The 21,021-nt window shown below is 46.4% G+C and overlaps 2 protein-coding genes across 3 annotated transcripts in view; one reads left to right on the top strand and one right to left on the bottom strand.

Moving 5' to 3' along the window:
- The window catches only part of LOC137658792 (pre-mRNA-splicing factor CWC25 homolog), a 585,361-nt gene that overhangs the window by 252,460 nt on the left and 311,880 nt on the right, over positions 1 to 21,021 (bottom strand). The gene's annotated exons all lie outside the window — the stretch shown is intronic.
- LOC137658786 (apoptosis-inducing factor 3-like) overlaps positions 1 to 21,021 on the top strand; it is a 92,155-nt gene that overhangs the window by 54,574 nt on the left and 16,560 nt on the right. For both annotated transcript variants that reach the window (XM_068393816.1, XM_068393815.1), the window contains exons 8-9: positions 10,280 to 10,479; positions 11,313 to 11,444. In XM_068393816.1, the coding sequence (XP_068249917.1) occupies positions 10,280 to 10,479; positions 11,313 to 11,444 (332 nt within the window). The remainder of the gene's footprint in view (positions 1 to 10,279; positions 10,480 to 11,312; positions 11,445 to 21,021) is intronic.

Here is a 21,021-nt window from a genome sequence, read left to right as displayed (position 1 = left end):
CAATGCAAGTGCTAGTAATTCAGTCTCAGGATATCCCTCAATTGTTCACCAGGTTGATGGTCCCCATTTCTAAAGGCTAAGAATCCTGGAACCCTGAGTTCTCTTATACCTATCCACTGGAAAATTTTTGACATGCATTAGAAAGGATGTAGTTTCAAGAAATATAGTTTGCTCATATTTCTAAATAGGTAAAGTGGTGGGTGGTTTCAGGGGCAGATTTAGATTTGGCGAGGCCCCAAGTTACATACATACATACATATACCAAGGCCCTTCCCCCAATTTTGGGGGGTAGCCGACATCAACAAAGAAACAAAAACAAAAAGGGGACCTCTACTCTACATTCCTCCCAGCCTGACAAGGGACTCAACCGAGTTCACCTGGTACTGCTAGGGTGCCACAGCCCACCCTCCCACATTATCCACCACAGATGAAGCTTCATAATGCTGAATCCCCTACTGCTGCTACCTCCACGGTCATCTAAGGCATCGGAGGCAGTAGCAGGCCCCAAGTTATTTGAGATAAAAGGGCCCTTTATATGTCCAGACTCCAGATATCCTAGTGATATACTGTACTATATGATATTTAGGACCTAATAGATATCAGAAGCCATTCACTCTTTATCAAAGTAATTGTTAAACTAATGACATGATGTAGTTCACAAAATCATCAGCAGATGGCACTAGCAAGAAGCATTTGCATTTTGCAATATACTTCATCTGTACAGTTTTTTTTTTTTTCTTTTTCTTTTTCTTTTTTTTTTTCTGGGCCCCAAGAAAGGGGGAGCCCTAAGCTATAGCTTGTTTAGCTTATATGTTAATCCCCCCTGACCGTTGCTCTGGTCAGATTCTTCTCATGACAGCTCAGAAAATTTTTTATTTGGGAATAATAATAGGAGTTCCTTTATAGGTTTTTTCTGTGGCAAAAAAAAAATCAATCTTTCCTTCTGTGATTAATACAGTAGTTCAAGGGATGAAGTTTTTATAGAGAGACTTTTATGGACCATGACGTCTTTGGGGAACTTTGTTCCGATATGTGTCTTAACACAAGAACATTTCATTTTATCTCAATCTAAATAGATTAAAAATATTCACCCTCAACAATCTCAATTCTGGTGATGAAACTGATTAAACTGCCAAGTTTACTTTGAGAGGAAAGTCCTTTACAAGAAGGACGGAAAAAAACTAGGTTTTTAAGTTAGTCAGAGAAATGAATGTTGCAGGAATCAACTTCTCAATTCAATTGTTTTGAACTTATAGTAATATTAAAGTTCATTTAAGATAAGAAATCACTTGTGGTAGTAAACACTTCTGTTCTATTCAGGACATGACTATGCTGTTCCTTCTAGGAGAATTCTAGTTGGAGAAAGATTGTCCCTTTTTTATCACATTTGAAAGAACTTTCATAACAATCTATTGGTGTTAGCTATAGTAAAAAATCATGATCAAATTCCTCTAACCTCAAATGCTCCCTTGTCCAGAGTTATCTTAAAAGTACAGAAAAGACTCAGATTGTGCATCAAGAAGTTTGGAATTTCCAGAGAAATATGTGAAGAAGAAATATTAAACCCTGCTCTGCAGTTTTACAATAGGTTATTCCTTGTCCTCAAGGCTTCAGAAGTTTGGAGTCCAGTTCTAGATGTCTCATCCCTCAACAAATTTTCAGTACTTGCCAGTTTTCAATGAGAACACCCGCGACAGGTCTGAGGGCAGCAAAGAAAAAAAGATTGTAAGTTTTCATTAGACCTTTCAGATGGATATTGTCATATTCCTATTCACCTCAATTCTAGGAATTTTACCAGTTCGATTCTTGATAAATATAAAATTCATGGTTCCTCACCTACACAAGTATTAGAGGAAAAGTAAGACTGAAGAATTTTATTTCAGATGGGAAATGAATTATGATCTAGAAATGTTCATATTTCCTCACCTACACAAGTATTAAATGGAAATTAGACTTAAATTTATTCCAGATTGGAAATGAATTTGTAATATGATCTGGAAAGCACTTGCATTGAGACAACCAATTCTGTCTAGCTGACTAAAGTCTGGTGTTTAGGGATCAATTCTGATGTGAGGTAGAATTTTATTCATTCATTTATTTATTGTGTATTGATTTCCATTAAATATAAATTGTTCCGTAACCGAAATACAAACCATGCTATTTACAAAGGGTTTACTTTTAGCGCAGCTGAAATGACGAGCCAATAGTTTTATCGAGGGTTAATTACCCCCGCGCTAGTTAGCGGGGGGTGGGGAAGGGTAGCTTGCTACCCCTCCCCCCTCCACACACCGGTGACTTGCTTCACTTCACTTTTGGCTCGGCGGTGATCAGACGTGTCTGTTCATCGCCTTCGTGACAGCCTTTAATTTTCTTCTTTTTCTTTTCAGCTTGTGTGATTGGTTGGAAGTTGACCTTCAGTTATTTTCTTTTATTTAATATGCGTACATGCCCTGGAGTTGCCGGCCGTCCTTGTGGGACTTTCATGTCGGACGTGATTACGGATCCTCACACCCTCTGCCCTCAATGTCGGGGCCGACGGTGCGACCAGGATAACATGTGCCGTGAGTGCAGGGAGTGGTCTGCCTCCCAGTGGGAGAGGTTTGGCCGTCGGCGTAAGAAGAAGTCCAAGAGAGACCGTTCTTCTCCGGGGTTAGCCTTGAAGGAGGAAGGTTCTCGGGACTCTTCTTCCGCCGCCCAAACCTCCTCCGAAGCTCCCCCTCGTCCGCCTCCTAAGGAGAGTCGTCCGAGTGGGAGCGCAGGCCCTTGTTCTGTTTCCCTACCTTCGGTGGGGGGAGAGGGCGTCGCCTCCCATAGCGAGGCGGTTCCCCCTCCTCCTCCGGGGGAGGTTATTGATAATAATACTTTATCCAGTGATGATCTGTTACAGATTTGGTCGTCCCTGGGGCTTAAGGGCTTGCCCTCCAGGGTCGCTCTTATTGACCTTGTCTCGTTGGGGGCCGCTGTTAAACAGTCGCCGGTGGTAGCGGAGGTAGACCCTCTGTCTATTGTCGACGTCGTGGTGACAGAGGCCTCCGACGTGGCTGGGCCTTCCGACGCAGGTGCTGTTGCTGGTGATGGTGCTCTAGGCTCTCCTCCTCCTTCCGTGCATCCTTCGAAGGGGGAAGTGAGTCCTTCGGTCTCGACTGCTGCCCAGCTTCCTTCTGAGAGAAGTGTTTTGAAGGAGACTCCCCTTCGGAGGACCGATGGTCCCGACGATCTCCCCCGAGGCCGCCTCCGCCGTAAGGCTCACCGCCCTCTACGCCACAAGGGCCTCCCTTCCCCTTACAGGGGGACTAAGAGGCGCCTTTTTGGGTCTTCGTCCTCCGGGGGGGACTCTCCTCGTCAGCCTCAACCGATGAACCTCTCTGCAGACCGCTCACCATCTCCTGCCGGATCTTCGCCTTCTGGAGAACTCGTCACCCGACGGGCAACGGTCCCTTCGGGGCTAAGGGATTCTTCCCTTACGCGAGCAGGGCCAGCGCACAAGCGCTCTCCTGCTCGCCAGCGATCTCCTGCTCGCCAGCGATCTCCTGCTCGTCGACGATCTCCTGCTCGCCAAGACTCTCCTGCTAGCCGACGCTCACCTGCTCGTCGGCTCTCTCCTGAGGTTCGCCCCCCTCGCCAGCGCTCTCCTGCTCGTCAGCTCTCTTCCGAGCGTCAGCGCTCATTTGAGGACCATCGCCCTGCGGTCTCTGACCACCCTTTAGTTCCTGCTGAACTCCCTGCTCACCATCCACCTGGTCCTGTGGCTACGCAACATCGTGCTGCGCGTGTGTCAGAAACACATGTTCGCCAACGCGCCAGCGATCTTCCCGTTCCTGCTCGTGAACCTATCCTCTCACAGGACACGCGTCGACCTTCTGCTCGCCAGCGATCACCAGCTCGCCAGCGATCACCTTCACATGCTGCCCGCCATCGCACGAACCTGCATGATCGCCCGCTTACGCATGCTGCTCCTCATCGCAACACCCTGAACGATCGCCTTCCTGCGGATGCTGATCACCATCGCACCCTTTCTCGCGATCATTCACCTGCGCATGCTGCTCGCCATCGCATAACCCTGCACGATCGCCCGCTTACGCATGCTGCTCCTCATCGCAACACCCTGAACGATCGCCTTCCTGCGGATGCTGATCACCATCGCACCCTTTCTCGCGATCATTCACCTGCGCATGCTGCTCGCCATCGCACAACCCTGCACGATCGCCCGCTTACGCATGCTGCTCCTCATCGCACAACCCTGAACGATCGCCTTCCTGCGGATGCTGATCACCATCGCACCCTTTCACGCGATCATTCACCTGCGCATGCTGCTCGCCATCGCACAACCCTGAACGATCGCCCGCTTACGCATGCTGCTCCTCATCGCGCAACCCTGAACGACCGCCCTATTGCGCGCGATCATTCACCTACACATGCTGCTCGCCATCGCTTACCATCACGTGGTCATTATCGCCAGCGATCTTCTTCACCTACGCGGCAGCACGATCCCTCGCCGTCGCGCCGTCGCGCCATCGCTTGCGTTCGTCGCCTCGGACACGTGTTCATTTACCTGCCCACCGTCACGCCCACTCGCCTGCGCGCCCGCGCGACCGCTCGCCTGCGCGCCCGCGCGATCACCCGCGCAACCATTCGCCTTTGCGCGACCATTCACCCTCGCGCGACCATAGTTCGCGGCGAATTCCACAGCCGGTGGTAGCAGCAGGGACGTGTGCTCCTAGACGGCACTCGGGATCACCTCCATCCAAGCACAGGTTGGTATTGCAGGACGAGGACAGGTCATTACAGCATTCTTCCCCACCTTCTTTTCAGGCAGGTACCGTCGTGTCCACTCCAAAGGATCGCCCGATCCCTTTCACCTTAGCGAGGATTTCGGACTCTGTGTCCTTTGAGCAGCAGACTTGGTTTGGTCCGCTGGCACGGGCGTTAGTGAGGGTTATGAAACCAGCACTCGCCGGCCAGGGTAACAAACCAGCGGCTGTCTCTCCTACGCTGAAGAGAAAGAGAGGAGTGGACTTCGTGGTGACTTCCCCCAGGGCGAAGTTGGTTCCCAAGAGGTCGGTCTCGAGGGTCCCCTCTCCTGCACGAGTACTCTCTCCTTCTCCCGTGGACGAGGCCTTTCCGTCCTCAGGTGAGTCCAGTGGACCGGTAGTCTTCCCCTCGGCACCAGGGGGGAAGACTTCGCTTCAGGCAGGAGAATCGTCTCGTGAGGAAGGGGCCCCTCGAACCTCGTTGTTGGGATCCTGTATCCCTCCTAGGAGGGAGCCCAAGGATTCCAAGACCATCCCTAAATCCTCTGCAAGGATTCGACAGGAACCCACGACTACCCAGGGGAATGTCCACGTATCACCCCAGGAAGAGATTCCTGGGGCAGGAGACTTAGCTGCCAGCCCGCAGGGAGGAGAACAGCAAGAGTCCGAACATGCCTTCTGGCAGGTCCTAAGCCTGATAAGGCAACTTAACAGTCTTGCGGATCCAGTCATCCCCCCCCGTGAAGCCAAAGACACGATTCTGGATGAAGTGTTCGACGTTCGGAAGGCCCCTAAGACCAGTGCAGCTCTGCCCTGGTCTCGGGGGCTGAAGAGTGCCAGAGCTAGGGCCAATGCTCAGCTCGCACTTCTTGCCTCCTCCAGTCGTTCCACTGCCGGGAACAAACTCATCCCTCCTCCTCGCCTTCAGCAGAGGAGGTATTTCGAGATCCTGGGTGAGCACAACCTCGCTCTTCCTCTCCATCACTCTGTGGAGGAGCTGGCGAAGGGAGTTCCCTTGGAGAAACTCTCTGCCCGGCAGGTGTCGTTCTCGGCGGCAGAGATCCTTAACCACGAGAAGGTCGCTAAGTGTGCCATGCAGGCCACTTCGTGGCTGGACTTCTGGTTAGGATCTCTGGGCATCCTATTGCGATCTGAGGACTTGTCCAAGGAGACCAATAGGAAGGCCCTAGAGACCTTCTTGCTCTCGGGCACCCGCTCCATCGAGTTCTTGGCGCACCAGGTTACCACCCTGTGGGCCAACTCGGTGTTGAAGCGTCGCGATGCTGTGTCCGAGAGATTCCATCCGAAGGTCCCCGCCGTAGATGTGTGTAGGCTCCGACATGCCTCCCTCCTGGGGGAGAGCCTGTTTGAGCCTCAAGACTTGGAGCGAACGGCTGAGAGGTGGAGGAAATCCAGCACGGACTCCCTCCTCCACAGGGCCCTTACAACTCGGCCCTATAAGCCTCCAGCCCCGCCACAACAGCAGCAACAGCCTCGTAAGGCTCCAAAACAGGCACCGGCAGCCAAGAAAGTGGTGTCTAAGCCCCAGCCCTTTCCAGCCAAGGTCAAGAGGGGTGGTAAGTCCTCCAGGGGAGGCAAGACTTCTAGGGGTGGCGGCCGCGGCCGCAAGCCCTAGGGGTGGCAGTCCCCCTGCGTGTCCACCTGTGGGGGGATGCCTTCAGCGTTGCGTCCGCAGGTGGCAACATCTCGGGGCCGATGCTTGGACGATCTCAGTGATCGGCCAAGGTTATCGCGTCCCGTTCACGTCATCTCAACCTCCCCTGACAGCGAATCCAGTGTCGTTGAGCTCCTATGCCATGGGATCGGCAAAGGGGCTGGCCCTTCAGGCCGAAGTCAAGACCATGTTCGAGAAGGGTGCTCTCCAGGAGGTCGTGGACGGCTCTCCAGGCTTCTTCAGTCGACTCTTTCTTGTAAAGAAGGCTACTGGAGGCTGGAGACCCGTCATCGATCTCTCGGCTCTGAACAGGTTTGTCAAACAAACCCGGTTCAGCATGGAGACAGCAGACACGGTCAGACTTGCGGTGAGACCACAAGACTTCATGTGTACACTGGATCTAAAGGATGCGTACTTCCAGATCCCAATCCATCCGTCTTCCAGGAAGTACCTGAGATTCTGCCTAGACAACAAGATCTACCAGTTCAAGGTGCTGTGTTTCGGTCTCTCCACAGCTCCTCAGGTGTTCACCAGAGTGTTCACCCTGATTTCGACTTGGGCGCACAGGAACGGCATTCGTCTCCTTCGTTACCTAGACGATTGGCTGATCCTAGCAGACTCGGAGTCGACCCTTCTTTGACACCGAGACAGGCTTCTAGATCTTTGCCAGGATCTGGGGATCGTGGTAAACCTCGAGAAGTCCTCTCTGCAGCCGTCCCAACGACTGGTTTATCTAGGCATGCTAATAGACTCCAATCTCCACAAAGCCTTGCCATCAGACGACCGGATAGCAAGGCTGAGGAGGGTGGCGGAACCTTTCCTCAGGCGAAAAGAACTCCCCGCCCAATCGTGGTTGCGTCTCTTGGGCCACCTATCCTCCCTGGCCCGTCTGGTTCCAAACAGCCGCCTCAGGATGAGATCCCTTCAATGGCGGCTCAAGTCCCGGTGGAATCAAGGATCCGATTCCCCGGACACTCTGATCCCAATGGGGTCTCTGGAACAGACGGACTTGCGGTGGTGGCTGGCCGACGAGAACCTGCGAAAGGGAGTGAGTCTTCTCGTCCTTCCCCCGGAATTGACTCTGTTTTCGGACGCGTCAAAAGAAGGGTGGGGGGCGCACGTTCTGAACCAGAGGGCCTCAGGCCTTTGGTCAGAATCAGAAAAGTGCCTACACATCAACCTGCTAGAATTGAAGGCCGTCTTTCTGGCCCTTCAACAGTTCCAACGGTTCCTGGCGGGTCACTCCGTGGTGGTGATGAGCGACAACACCACGGTAGTGGCTTATATCAACAAGCAGGGAGGCACTTTTTCGCAACAGCTATCCCATCTTGCAGTAGAGACTCTGAGGTGGACCGAAACCCACTCGATAACACTATCAGCTCGCTTCATTCCTGGCAAGAGGAATGTGCTCGCCGACAGTCTGAGCAGGGCTTCGCAGATAGTGAGTACCGAGTGGTCTTTGGATCCTCAGATAGCCAACAAAGTCCTGACTTTGTGGGGTTCCCCGACGGTGGACTTGTTCGCGACAGCCTTGAACTTCAAGCTGCCCCTGTACTGCTCACCAGTCCCGGACCCCAAGGCACTCTGGCAAGATGCTTTCCAGCAACGGTGGGACAACATCGACGTGTACGCCTTCCCACCATTCTGTCTGATGAGAAGGGTGCTCAACAGGACCAGACTATCGGTCAACTGTTCCATGACTCTAGTAGCTCCGCTATGGCATCACGCGGAATGGTTTCCGGACCTTCTGCAACTCCTGACGGAACTCCCAAGGGAGCTTCCTCCACGACACGAGCTTCTCAGACAACCCCACTCCGGTGTCCCTCACAGGGCCGTAGCCTCGCTTCGGCTTCACGCCTGGAGACTATCCAGCGTCTCCTCGCGGAGAGAGGCTTTTCGCAACAGGTTGCGGAGAGAATGTCTCGGCACCTGCGAAGGTCCTCTGAGGGAGTCTACCAAGCGAAGTGGAGAGTCTTTTGTGGTTGGTGTCGTGGAAGGGGTATCTCTCCACTCGATGCCACTATTCCAGCAATAGCGGACTTCCTTGTGTATCTGCGAGAAGAAATGCGCCTTTCTGTCTCGGCAGTGAAAGGCTATCGCTCAGCCTTAAGCTTGGCCTTCAGATTGAAGGGCGTGGATATTTCTTCATCGCTAGAACTCTCTTTACTCATACGTAGCTATGAGCTTACCTGCCCCCAGTCGGAAGTGAGACCCCCTCCTTGGAACGTGGTTCGAGTTCTCAGGTCTCTCAAGAGACCTCCCTTCGAGCCATTACGCCAGGCCTCCGATCGCCACCTGTCTTGGAAGACGGCTTTCCTACTCGCCTTGGCCTCGGCCAAGCGAGTTAGTGAACTTCATGGTCTCTCGTACGACATCGCCCATTCAAGGGGATGGGGGGAGGTAACGTTCAGGTTCGTCCCTGAGTTTGTGGCCAAGACTCAGAATCCTGGAGTGCCGGATCCTCGGTTCGACTCTTTCAGGATCGCGAGTCTCCGTTCTGTAACAAACGACCCAGACCAGCTGCTACTATGCCCAGTGAGGTGTCTGAGGTACTACTTGAAGAGAACGGCTGCAGTCCGTCCTCATGTGCGAGCTTTGTTTGTGAGCACAGGCAGGACAAAGAGGAGGGTCACAAGGAACACCATCTCTGCTTGGATTCGAAGGGTTATCCACCATGCCCTGAATCCTGACCCTCCTCCGTCACGTCGCCCTCGGGCCCACGATGTCAGGGGTATTGCTACATCCCTGGCCTTCAAGAGAAACTTCTCTGTGACGCAGGTACTTCAAGCGGGGGTCTGGAAGCGTCAAACGACCTTCACAGCCCACTACCTGCAAGACGTGACCCACAGGAGCCTCGATACGTTCTCTATCGGCCCTGTGGTGGCTGCACAACAGCTGGTCTAACCTCAGGCTCCTTTTTGGACAAGTAGCAGTAGGTTGAGGGCGTTGTTACCCGGTCTTAGTCTGTGTGAATGAAAGAGTATGTCTGACCCTTACTTCTTTCTTCATTCTCCCCTCTCTTGGGGAAGCAGCATCCTGGTCCTCGCATAGCTGACCTCGACCTCTGCAGGTAACCCATGCTTCTTTGTGCTCCTAGTATTAAGCTTAATACTGTTGCGTCTCCCATACCCTGACGAGGTGGTATGGGGAACGTCCTATCCTAGAATTCCTATCTGAAGGTCTCAAGGTCAACTTCATAGGACGAGTCACACTCTCCTCCTCACACTACTTATGTAGGCCACTCGTTCCTAGCGATGCTAGGAACCTGTGAGGTACAGGGGCTCCCTCTCTCTAGTGCTGCTCACTAAGGGATCGAGCCCCCGGGCAAGCCGAAGTCAGTAAGGCTGGGGACTTTCCACCCTTCCTAAGGGGTAAGTCACCCTTTGTAAATAGCATGGTTTGTATTTCGGTTACGGAACAAATGACAAATTCGAAGATAATTTGTATTTTTCCTAACCATACAAACCTTAGCTATTTACACATATGTGCCTGCCATCCCTGACCCCCAAGTCAAGTCCTACCTCTAAGTGAAGTGAAGCAAGTCACCGGTGTGTGGAGGGGGGAGGGGTAGCAAGCTACCCTTCCCCACCCCCCGCTAACTAGCGCGGGGGTAATTAACCCTCGTTAAAAACTATTGGCTCGTCATTTCAGCTGCGCTAAAAGTAAACCCTTTGTAAATAGCTAAGGTTTGTATGGTTAGGAAAAATACAAATTATCTTCGAATTTGTCATGTTTTTCTTACTAACATTAAAACCTTCCTAGACTATATGAATTATTACAAAATGATTGTGTATTGGATAGATATAGGGGGAAAATTATATTGAGTGATTGTGCTAGATTTTTTTTCTTATAGGAATGGAAGTGGCCTCCTATCTGTCGAGCGACAATCGAGCCGAATCTGTCACTGTTATTGGCAACACATCGGTACCTTTTGAAAATAGCCTAGGTGTGGAAGTGGGGTCCCGCATCCGACAAATGTTTGAGGAGCAAGGGGTGAAGTTCCTAAATGCAGGAGTGATGGAGATTGTTGGGGATGGAGGAAAGCTAACTGGGGTATTTATCCTGCTACTTTTGCCAGTTTTTTTAGATTCTAGAAGTATGAGATGAAAGTATTCTTGATTGGTTTCTTATATAATTTATGTTTCCTTAACCCTCTGGTGATTCCAGCCTTTAACAAAATTGCTATCAGGCTCATGACTTTTGACCAGGGAGCAAGAACGTCATCTGTCAGCCTGCTTGCGCTGACGTTTCTTAACGTAACTGAGAAATGAGTAAAGATGGAATGAAATGGAAAATTGTAATTGAAAGCTGAGTATATTTTCTTTATAGAACTTATGTTTATATTAATTGACAGTGTGAGTCATCGGATCACCAGCGAGTTAAGAACCATTGTAGTAATCAGTTCCTTGTATTGATTATTAGCAGTATCCTCACCTCGCTAACTCATTTTATCACTTCCATCCTTGTTGTTTGTTTTTAATGATAGGGAGAGAAAGGATTAAAAAGTAAATTTGGAAGGGAAATCTTCGTTTGATGTAGATTATTAATTGTCACTGCGGAATTTGACTTTTGACTGTCAGTTTTAATGTTTGTAGAGAGGCCTTTTCTTTCTTTCTTGTTACATAGAGGTCTTAGGAAGATTAACCTTGTATTTCATGAGTAAATTTTTTAACCATCTTGTATTTTTGATGAGATATATCACTATCTATGTAAATTCTTTGTTGATTTTTTTTTCAGAAGGATTTCAAAGTACTGTAATTAACACTGTCTTGTCTGTCTTTTAAGTCAAAGGTACAGATTTAAGTATTGAACAGGTTAACAGAGCCTGGAGTCTATTACAATTAATTTGAATTATTTTAAAATTTATTTTTATAACTGTTTGACAGGTTTTGCTTGATAATGAGGAGAAAATTGAAGCTGATATTGTCGTTACTGGCATTGGAGTTGTCCCCGAGACTGATTTCCTCTCTGGCTCAAGCATTGAGCGAAATGAAAATGGCTACGTCGAAGTGAACGAGGTACTGTGTTGGTTTTTTACTTTGGTATTATAGCATGAATAATGTTAATATTAATTGTTAAATGTTTTGAATATCTTGGTAGTTTAATAAAATGGGATTATATTATGTTTTAGTATAGATATGATACTACTTTATACTCTATTGTAGTGACCGTATATTACTGTGAAAAGGATAACCCCATGTGAAGGGCGAACCCCAAAGTTCTTATCATATACTCCATGTAAATGCCCAACGGTAATTTCAAGGCCAGCCTAATGTTACTACACTTTTATTATAAATCTTACCACACTTATTATAATCTGTTTTGTTGTTACTGTTTTATATTCATGTTTTTAGTTTATGAAATAAGCTGGTTTTTTTAAAAAGAAAGTATAAAGATGAAACAGTGCGTAAGTTTGAACACAATATTTACATTGTTCACTCAACTTTTTTAGGCAGCATTTGGTTTACTTTTTACTTCCTCACTCTAGATGAATTCACACCTCGTAAAATACACTAAAAAATTTGGAGCATAGATATCTAAAATTTACTGATAAACATGTACGTACTGTATAGTATGCAGTATGTACATGTTTATCAGTAAATTGTGAAGTGGAAGTTTTGCACTTAGGAAAGTCACATTCATTTGTTCTGTGTATAAACTAGTAGTGGTCCATCATTACCAATGACAACATTTAAAGTTCCTTAGATAGATGGTAAATACCTCGGCTGTTGTTGCAGTTGCTTCTCTCTCCTTTATTCTTATAGATAAGAATTATTGAGGAGTCTATAAAGGATTTTTATATTTGCTCTCCTTTCTGTAGGCAAGCAGGATCTTGTGCAGCTGCCTGAAAATTTTACCAGGAATGATGTCTAGACAGCAGCTTTTATCTTTTATTGCGCTCATGACTTCGTACAATTCTGGAAGCTTAATCGAGATACTGGATGAATGGTAATTAGGCAGGACATCAATGAAAGACTCATCAATAGTTTTACAACATTTTAATGCAGCATTGAAATCCTCAGGCCAGTGGTTTAGAATCTGTCTGTCATTTGAGTATTGTTGTGCCCGCATGTGTGTTTAACTCGTGATTGTGTATTTCTTAAGCCCATAAATGGATTATATGGCATTTTAAAACCTGTGTATGTTGCCTTAATCAAGAAAGTCTTTGAATTTCGATAGCCTTTTCTATTCATCATTAGTTCTGTAGTATTAACATTTGACGTTGTGCCTCCAACCTCAGGTCCTTCCATCTTTGGAATAGTGCAGATAAGTGGGGCTTTGTAAGATATGCAGTACTGTATATGTTTAAAAATTTTTTAAAGTAATTGGTGTATGATGCGAGATTTCTCATTAAACCAGTGTGCATGAGAGCATTAAGTGAAGTCAATTGTTGTCTGTGCAGCATCTAGTATCAGTTTGAAACTTTGCTTACTCAATGTCTGGATCTTCCTCGGGATTTTCAGTACAGGAAACGAGGCCACAGTAATTTAGGCTCAAATTGTTTTGCAGTGTAGCACAGTTCAATTTCTTAGACACTTTGAGGTTGAATTTAGAATTTGGAGGTGGATCTTGCTAGTCAAGGATTCGTCCAACACACTTGACCCAAGCACAGCTCAATTAATGCTTACATCATTAGTACTGCTCTGTCTGGTTGCGACATATCTAGCTAGGAACTCTGATGCATCCGTGTGTTATTGGGCCATTTGCATTCATATTGCCTGTCCTAGGATGACATATAGTCCTTCCAAATACAACCTTATTTTCCCAATGCAACCATTGAAATCTCCCAGCAAGATAACCTTGTCATTTCTGTTGAGGTTTTGTAGTACTGCATCAAGGGCACAGTAGAAGTTTATTTTATTCTTTTCAATATTTAACTTAGCCGGTGATTATAATAGCTGCAACTCTGTTGCTCGACAGAAAAACTCTACGGAAAAATTCGCCAGCGATCGCTACACAGGTAGGGGGTGTACTCAACAGCGCCATCTGTCGTTCAGATACCCAGTACTCATTGTAAACAAAGAACTCAATTTTCTCTCTGTCGGGCTACCGGCAAGACCTACTAATTCGCTGTTGCTAACTGGATTTGTTTTCACAACTATTTGGTGAAGTACACTATTCTAGTTTTGAGCTTTCGCTATGCAGGTGTTTTATCTTCATCTTAAAACTTGAACTCGTTTTGGATAGATTTAATTATGGTGACAAAGAGAGTATGGACTTTCTTTCACTTTTAAATGGCCGACCCTTCCCTTAGACGGAAGTGTGTTTAGGCTTTTAGTAATTATCTTATCACGTTATAGATTTTCCTCTATATGTTTTATATCTCTCCGCCTTTATTAGGCCTCTTCGATTAACTTTCCATTTTTTATAAACATATAAAAATAAATTTTAATGCTTTGTTTATACGTATAGACCTTTCCTGAGAGTAGGCGGTCCTAACTTGGAAACCGAAGTTAATCAACGTTGAGCCCTTTATATCGTCTTTAGCTTTTAAAGAGCTAAGGATTTAAAACTTTTTAAATGTAATATTTTATGAAAGAATTTCTTTGATAGTCTTCGTACTGTTTTCAAAGATGAACTAACGTTTAGTTTTTTATGCTACGCAGTTGTTGACGTTCAGGACGTTCAACATGCGCTCTATCGTTACGATAGAGAGAGAGTGTATCACGGTTTCACTTTGCAGTAAGAGTAAATCGATTCTGACGTTTTGTTCATTCTTTCTTAGCTTAAATGTTTTAAATTCTAATTTAAAGGAACTTTTTATTTGAAAAACCTTTCAGTTTTTTCCTTTAGTCAAATAACATGTTTTTTTTTTGACGATATATAATTGGGCTCTTCTCTTAGGTGCGAAATCAAGAGAGAAAGAGATAGAGACGGAGGGAGAGAGAGGAGAGAAAACGTTCCGTTCAAGCGGGTAACGTTGTTCTCGTGTTACTCACGTCCCTAGTCGCTGTACGGGGAGGAAGGATAAAACGTTTTTAGGTTTTTATTCTCGTCCCCAGGCTATGTGCGGTGAGAGATTGAAAACGTAGTTATATGAACTAGTGTTTAGTCTCTTTCCCAGCCACTGATTTTTCTTTTTATCTTAAAATGTTTTCTGTTTTTTGCTGGTATTATGAGCTTGCATTATACGACTAATTTCGCAATTACTACCTTTTAATGAAGGGTAGAATTGCGTGTTTCAGGTAGAAATAAGTGCAAAACAGAAAATCGAAGTGATAAAGTGATATGCGCAAAGTGTTACAGTGTTGCGTCCGAGGCGCAAAGTGTTACAGTGTTGCGTCCGAGGGTTCGTCTGTTCGTGCCTGTCGTTCACCTAGTCCGGGACCTCTTACAAGCTCCCAAGCCCAGGGGAGAAGTAATGTCAAACGACTTATGGGTTCGAGAGGCCTTGACCAACGAACAGACGTTTTCCCTCTATGGTATCGGGTGTATCTTACCAAGATCTCCCCTACCATAAGACGAGAGAGACGTTGTTTCTCCTCGCCATCCGTAGGCTTTTCGCATAAGAAACCTGTCACAAGGTTTCGAAGCCCTTAAGCAAAAGTCAGTCCTTTCAGGACAGGTCCAGCGTCCTGGTTACAGCCATTAGGACAGCTCTGACCCTATGCAGTCATCGGATAACTGCTCGCCGCCTAACAAAAGCGTAACACAGACTCCGAGTGTCTTTTTTTTTTTGTAGGCAAAGTGTTGCGGTCACAGACGTTACCCTCGTCTATTACCACAACCATTTCCGTTGATCCTTAAGGGGTTGTATGGCAAAACATGCAGTTTATGCTTGCCTCCCTTATGGAAGACTATTCTGCCGATTAGTCCGTTGAGTCTAGCCGTTTATCTCATCGATATCCTGGCTTTCAGCCAACCTAACGTTCCTTTGTGCTTACTGTTGACGTTGGCGTAGCTTAGTCACGTCAGTCAGGTTGTTTAGAACCACACTCGATGCGGTCTCGTGTGGTTTTTCAGCCGCATTTGGACGTTAGGCCACTGGCTGATGCTCCTGTTGACGTTCAAGACGTTCACTAACAATCGGAGTTGACTTGTTTTGACGCTGTGCGTCAACCTCCGCATTCTAGAGTTGTTTTGACTGCTCAGTCTAGGCAGTCAAAGCAGTCTCGAGTGGACGCTGTGCGTCCTCACGCACCTGTTGTGGTTGACAGTTCAGTTGTTGACAGTTCACAGACTGTCAAGCAGTTACATGACGTTGCGTTCTGGTCCGCTACTAATGCACCAGTGAGAGACTCAGCTTTTATCGGACAAGGTTCCTGTAGATGAGGAAGTTGCTGTTCTCCCTCCTACTGATATTCCCTTGAGGACTCTGTCAGATGGAGAGGAGCCTAAAGCTGCTTAGCCTCCTATGGACTTTAATTAAATCATGATGATTTTTTTAAGGATCTTCGTCCGGATCTTTTTGTAACTGCTGCTCCTCGTTCGCCTAAACGTCAGAGCTTACACTAGGCCTAGCTACTTCGAAGCCGTTGTTTTTAAGCTAGTGCTCTCTCGCTCTCCTAGAGAGCGTTACGTTGGCTAGGCGACTGGTTTTTCACCAGGAGGAGTTTGGGGGATACAGCCTTTGCTTTCCCTTCTTTTAAACTGGGTTATAGAGCGAGAGTCTGATATGACACGAGAGAAGTTCTCGGCTTGGGAGTTCATGCCTCTGCCCAGATAGACTTCACAATTCTGGTAGACTCTCCCTGGCGCCTAGCCAGGAGACGCTCCAAGTTGTTTACAGGTCAACTTCACAGCTGTTGTCGAGCCTTTGAAGTTTTGCTGTACTATTATGTCACGCATAACAAGGCTTTCAGGGATGGTAAACGGTTCCGCCTCAGTCGCTAACCCCGTCTGTTGCCACACCTGCTCCCGTAGACCCTAAATGGGCTTTGCTGCAAGACATGCAGTCCAAGCTTGCGTCCTTGATAGAGGACTTAAATGCGGAGAAGAACCTTCTGGCCAACAACCTTCCAACCGGTCGGTTGTGCGCCCTGTTGACGCTGAGGTAACCTACTCGCGTCTGCCAGTTGAGGTGGTTCCTCCACCGATGCGACCCAGTGTGGGTTGCCAGCCGCACGTTGACGTTAAGCGACGCTCGGAGGTGGTTGTTGACGTTCAGGACGTTCAACAACCAGCAGAGGTGACTTGTTTTGACGCAGTGCGTCAACCTCAGCAACCCGGTAGGGTGTTGACTGCACAACCCAGATGGTCTAGACAGTCTCGGGTTGACGCTGTGCTTCATCGCGCACCCATGGTTGTTGACAGTTCACAGACTGTGCAGCAGTTCCATGATATTGCGTCCGGCTCCGTCACGCATCCACCAGTGCGACCGGATTCAGCGAGCCAGACGTTGCCCACTCCGTTGCCGTTTCCTCATCAGTTTCGGATGAGGAACCCTCTGATGAGGACGTTGCTGAACAACAAGACGATCAGCCCCCAGCCCTGCTATCCATCCAGAAGATGCTGAAGAAGGAACGCTGCCCAGTCAGGCTGTGGATGAGTCTGGTAGGGACGCTGTCATCCGTGGATCAATTTGTGTCACTAGGAAGACTACACCTCCGTCCTCTTCAATACCATCTAGCTTTTCACTGGAAAAAGGACAAGACGCTAGAAGCGGTCTCGATCCCGGTTTCCGAAAAGATAAAGTCTTGTCTAACTTGGTGAAAGGACAATATCAACCTAAGAGAGGGTCTTCCCCTGGCTGTTCAGACTCCCAACCACGTTCTCTTCTCGGACGCATCGGACGTAGGCTGGGGTGCGACATTAGACGGTCGGGAATGCTCGGGAATATGGAACTCGAGTCAAAGGACAATGCATTTCAACTGCAAGGAGCTACTGGCAGTACGTCTGGCCTGGAAAAGCTTCAGGTCTCTCCTTCAAGGCAAAGTGGTGGAGGTGAACTCGGACAACACCACGGCTTTGGCGTACATCTCCAAGCAAGGAGGGACCTACTCTCTGACGTTGTACGAGATCGCAAGAGACCTCCTCACCTGGTCAAAAGGTCTAAACATATCACTAGTAACGAGGTTCATCCAAGGCAACTTGAATGTCATGGCAGATTGTCTCAGTCTGAAGGGACAAATAATTCCAACCGAATGGACCCTCCACAAGGATGTATGCAAGAGACTTTGGGCCACCTGGGGCCAGCCAACCATAGATCTCTTCGCAACCTCGATGACCAAGAGGCTCCCAATATTTTGCTCACCAATCCCGGACCCAGCAGCAGTTCATATAGATGCCTTTCTCCTAGATTGGTCACATCTAGATCTATATGCATTCCCTCCGTTCAAGATTGTCAACAAGGTACTGCAGAAGTTCGCCTCTCACGAAGGGACAAGGTTGACGCTAGTTGCTCCCCTCTGGCCCGCGAGAGAATGGTTCACCGAGGTACTTCGATGGCTAGTAGACATTCCCAGAACACTTCCCCTAAGGGTGGACCTTCTACGTCAGCCACACGTAAAGAAGGTACACCAAGGCCTCCACGCTCTTCGTCTGACTGCCTTCAGACTATCGAAAGACTCTCGAGAGCTAGAGGCTTTTCGAAGGAGGCAGCCAGAGCGATTGCTAGAGCAAGGAGAACATCCACCCTTAGAGTCTACCAATCGAAGTGGGAAATCTTCCGAAACTGGTGCAAGTCAGTATCCGTATCCTCGACCAGTACCTCTGTAACTCAAATAGCTGACTTCCTCTTATATCTGAGGAAAGAACGATCTCTTTCAGCTCCCACTATCAAGGGTTACAGAAGCATGTTGGCATCAGTCTTCCGTCACAGAGGCTTAGATCTTTCCAACAATAAAGATCTACAGGACCTCCTTAAGTCTTTTGAGACCACGAAGGAGCGTCGTTTGGTTACACCTGGTTGGAATTTAGACGTGGTACTAAGATTCCTTATGTCAGACAGGTTCGAGCCGCTACAATCAGCCTCCCTGAAAGATCTCACCTTAAAGACACTTTTCCTGGTATGCTTAGCCACAGCTAAAAGAGTCAGTGAGATTCATGCCTTCAGCAAGAACATCAGATTCTCATCTGAAACGGCTACATGTTCTCTACAACTTGGTTTTCTAGCCAAAAACGAGCTGCCTTCTCGACCTTGGCCAAAATCGTTCGATATTCCAAGCTTATCGTATGGTTGGAAATGAACTAGAAAGAGTCTTATGCCCTGTAAGAGCTCTTAAGTTCTATTTAAAACGAACTAAACCTTTACGAGGCCCGTCTGAAGCTTTATGGTGTTCAGTTAAGAAACCATCTTTGCCTATGTCAAAGAATGCTTTATCCTATTTTATCAGACTGTTAATACGAGAAGCTCATTCCCATCTGAATGAGGAAGACCAAGCTTTGCTGAAGGTAAGGACACACGAAGTTAGAGCTGTCGCAACTTCCGTGGCCTTTAAACAAAATAGATCTCTGCTAAGTATAATCGACGCAACCTATTGGAAAAGCAAGTCAGTGTTCGTGTCTTTTTATCTTAAGGATGTCCAGTCTCTTTACGAGAACTTCTACACTCTGGGACCATTCGTAGCAGCGAGTGCAGTAGTGGGTGAGGGCTCAACCACTACAATTCCCTAATTCCATAACCTTTTTAATCTTTCTCTTGAAATGTTTTTATTGTTGTTTTTGGGTTGTCCGGAAGGCTAAGAAGCCTTTCGCATCCTAGTTGATTTGGCGGGTGGTCAAAGTCATTTCTTGAGAAGCGCCTAGATTAGAGGTTTTGATGAGGTCCTGTTGTATGGGTTGCAACCCTTGATACTTCAGCTCCTAGGGGTCGCTCAGCATCCTAAGAAGATCGCGAGGCTCCGTAAGGAAGACGTACTTAAAAAGGCAGAGTAATTGTTCAAGTCGACTTCCTTACCAGGTACCTATTTATTTTGTTTAGTTATTTTGATAACTTCTAAAATGAAATAAAAATTCTTAGCTCATATGATGTAAACATATTTTGCTGGTCTCTACCCACCCCCCTGGGTGTGAATCAGCTATTATAATCACCGGCTAAGTTAAATATTGAAAAATGTTATTTTGATAATAAAATAAATTTTTGAATATACTTACCCGGTGATTATAAATTAAAGGACCCTCCCTAATAGAGACACAGTGGACCGAGGAGAAAATTGAGTTCTTTGTTTACAATGAGTACTGGGTATCTGAACGACAGATGGCGCTGTTGAGTACACCCCCTACCTGTGTAGCGATCGCTGGCGAATTTTTCCGTAGAGTTTTTCTGTCGAGCAACAGAGTTGCAGCTATTATAATCACCGGGTAAGTATATTCAAAAATTTATTTTATTATCAAAATAACATATTTCATCAGTTTCTAGTATTGGGGTGTAAGTGCTGACGAGTGTCCAGAAATATCCTTTTTTTCCAGTGGAGTACTCGGTCATATGTCTTTTATTGACACTTGTGGCTTTCAAGTAGGTCTGTGAGGTTTTTGGTCTTTGTAACAAAACCCACACCACGAATACTTAGTGAATCTTTTTGTAAGACTCTGGAAGAAGGTTCATTCATCACCCACTAAGGGTAGAGAATCTTCACATGGGAGGCAACTTTCACTGAGTATAGCAGTGTCTAAATTGTTTTCAGGAAGTTTGTTAGAAAATACTTCAGTTCTCCTTGGTGGTCCTGTAGTTTCATCAGTAGTCTGATCTCGAAGAGAATTTATGTTGTAGGTTCCGAAGATTAGTTTATGCTTAATTTATTTTCTTGAAGACAACATATTTTGTGAATGCTGACTGATTTCTTTTACTTAGCTTTACAATTCTAAAACATTACATATGGGTTGGTATTGAACAGAGAAAGTGAAACAGTAATGTTTGTAAATGTATAGGAGAATGGTTTAAGAAAAATTACTTCTGGATATAATTCATAATTTGCAGAGATCGGTAACCAGTTTGCACTTCTAGGAATCCTTAAGTGTACTCAAGTTTTTTTTTTAATTCATATCATGAGAATTCAAGTTTTTTTTTATAAATTCAAAATCTAGATTTTTTTCAAGTTATTCATCAATTTCAGTTGGAAAGATGTTTCACTTTTTATTTTGAACTCACATCATATGTGTCCATACCCTTAATTTCATCATGATTTTTTTTTCCCAATTAAAATTATGCAAATTACCGTTTTCATGAATAGTACTTACCTGGCAGTTATATATATATATATATAGCTGATATCTCTAAATCGGCAGAATTTTTCAAAACGAGGCAACCGCCTTGTGGTGGTTGGGAGGTAGGTGGTAACACCCGTCACAGGGAGTTTTTCGAATCATTTTCCCTTCGCTTTTTTGGACTTCGTTTGGTGAAGTACACTGATTTAGGGATTTGGCAATCGTGTTTTATTATTATTATTTACAGTACTTTGTTTATCATGGGTGATAACTTAATTTTCGTGTTTGTGCGAGTGATGTATGCAAGGTGAGGTTACCGAAAGTGTCGGTTGATCCTCACAGTTTGTATGCAGAGGTTTTGTTTGTGCACTATATTTTAGGTGCAAAGTTTTTTATCCTGATGACGGAAATACGTTCCGGCAACTCTATGACGTCACAGTTGTGTGACGTAATCTTCATGTATGTCTTGCAAATTCTCTTTATTTGTTTTATGTAAAGAATGGAAGGAAT

Source organism: Palaemon carinicauda, chromosome 19 (assembly GCF_036898095.1).
Source record: "Palaemon carinicauda isolate YSFRI2023 chromosome 19, ASM3689809v2, whole genome shotgun sequence".
In the NCBI taxonomy this organism is placed as follows: Eukaryota; Metazoa; Arthropoda; class Malacostraca; order Decapoda; family Palaemonidae; genus Palaemon; species Palaemon carinicauda.
Note: the sequence above shows the minus strand (reverse complement) of the source record. Positions and strands in the feature narration are given on the sequence as shown.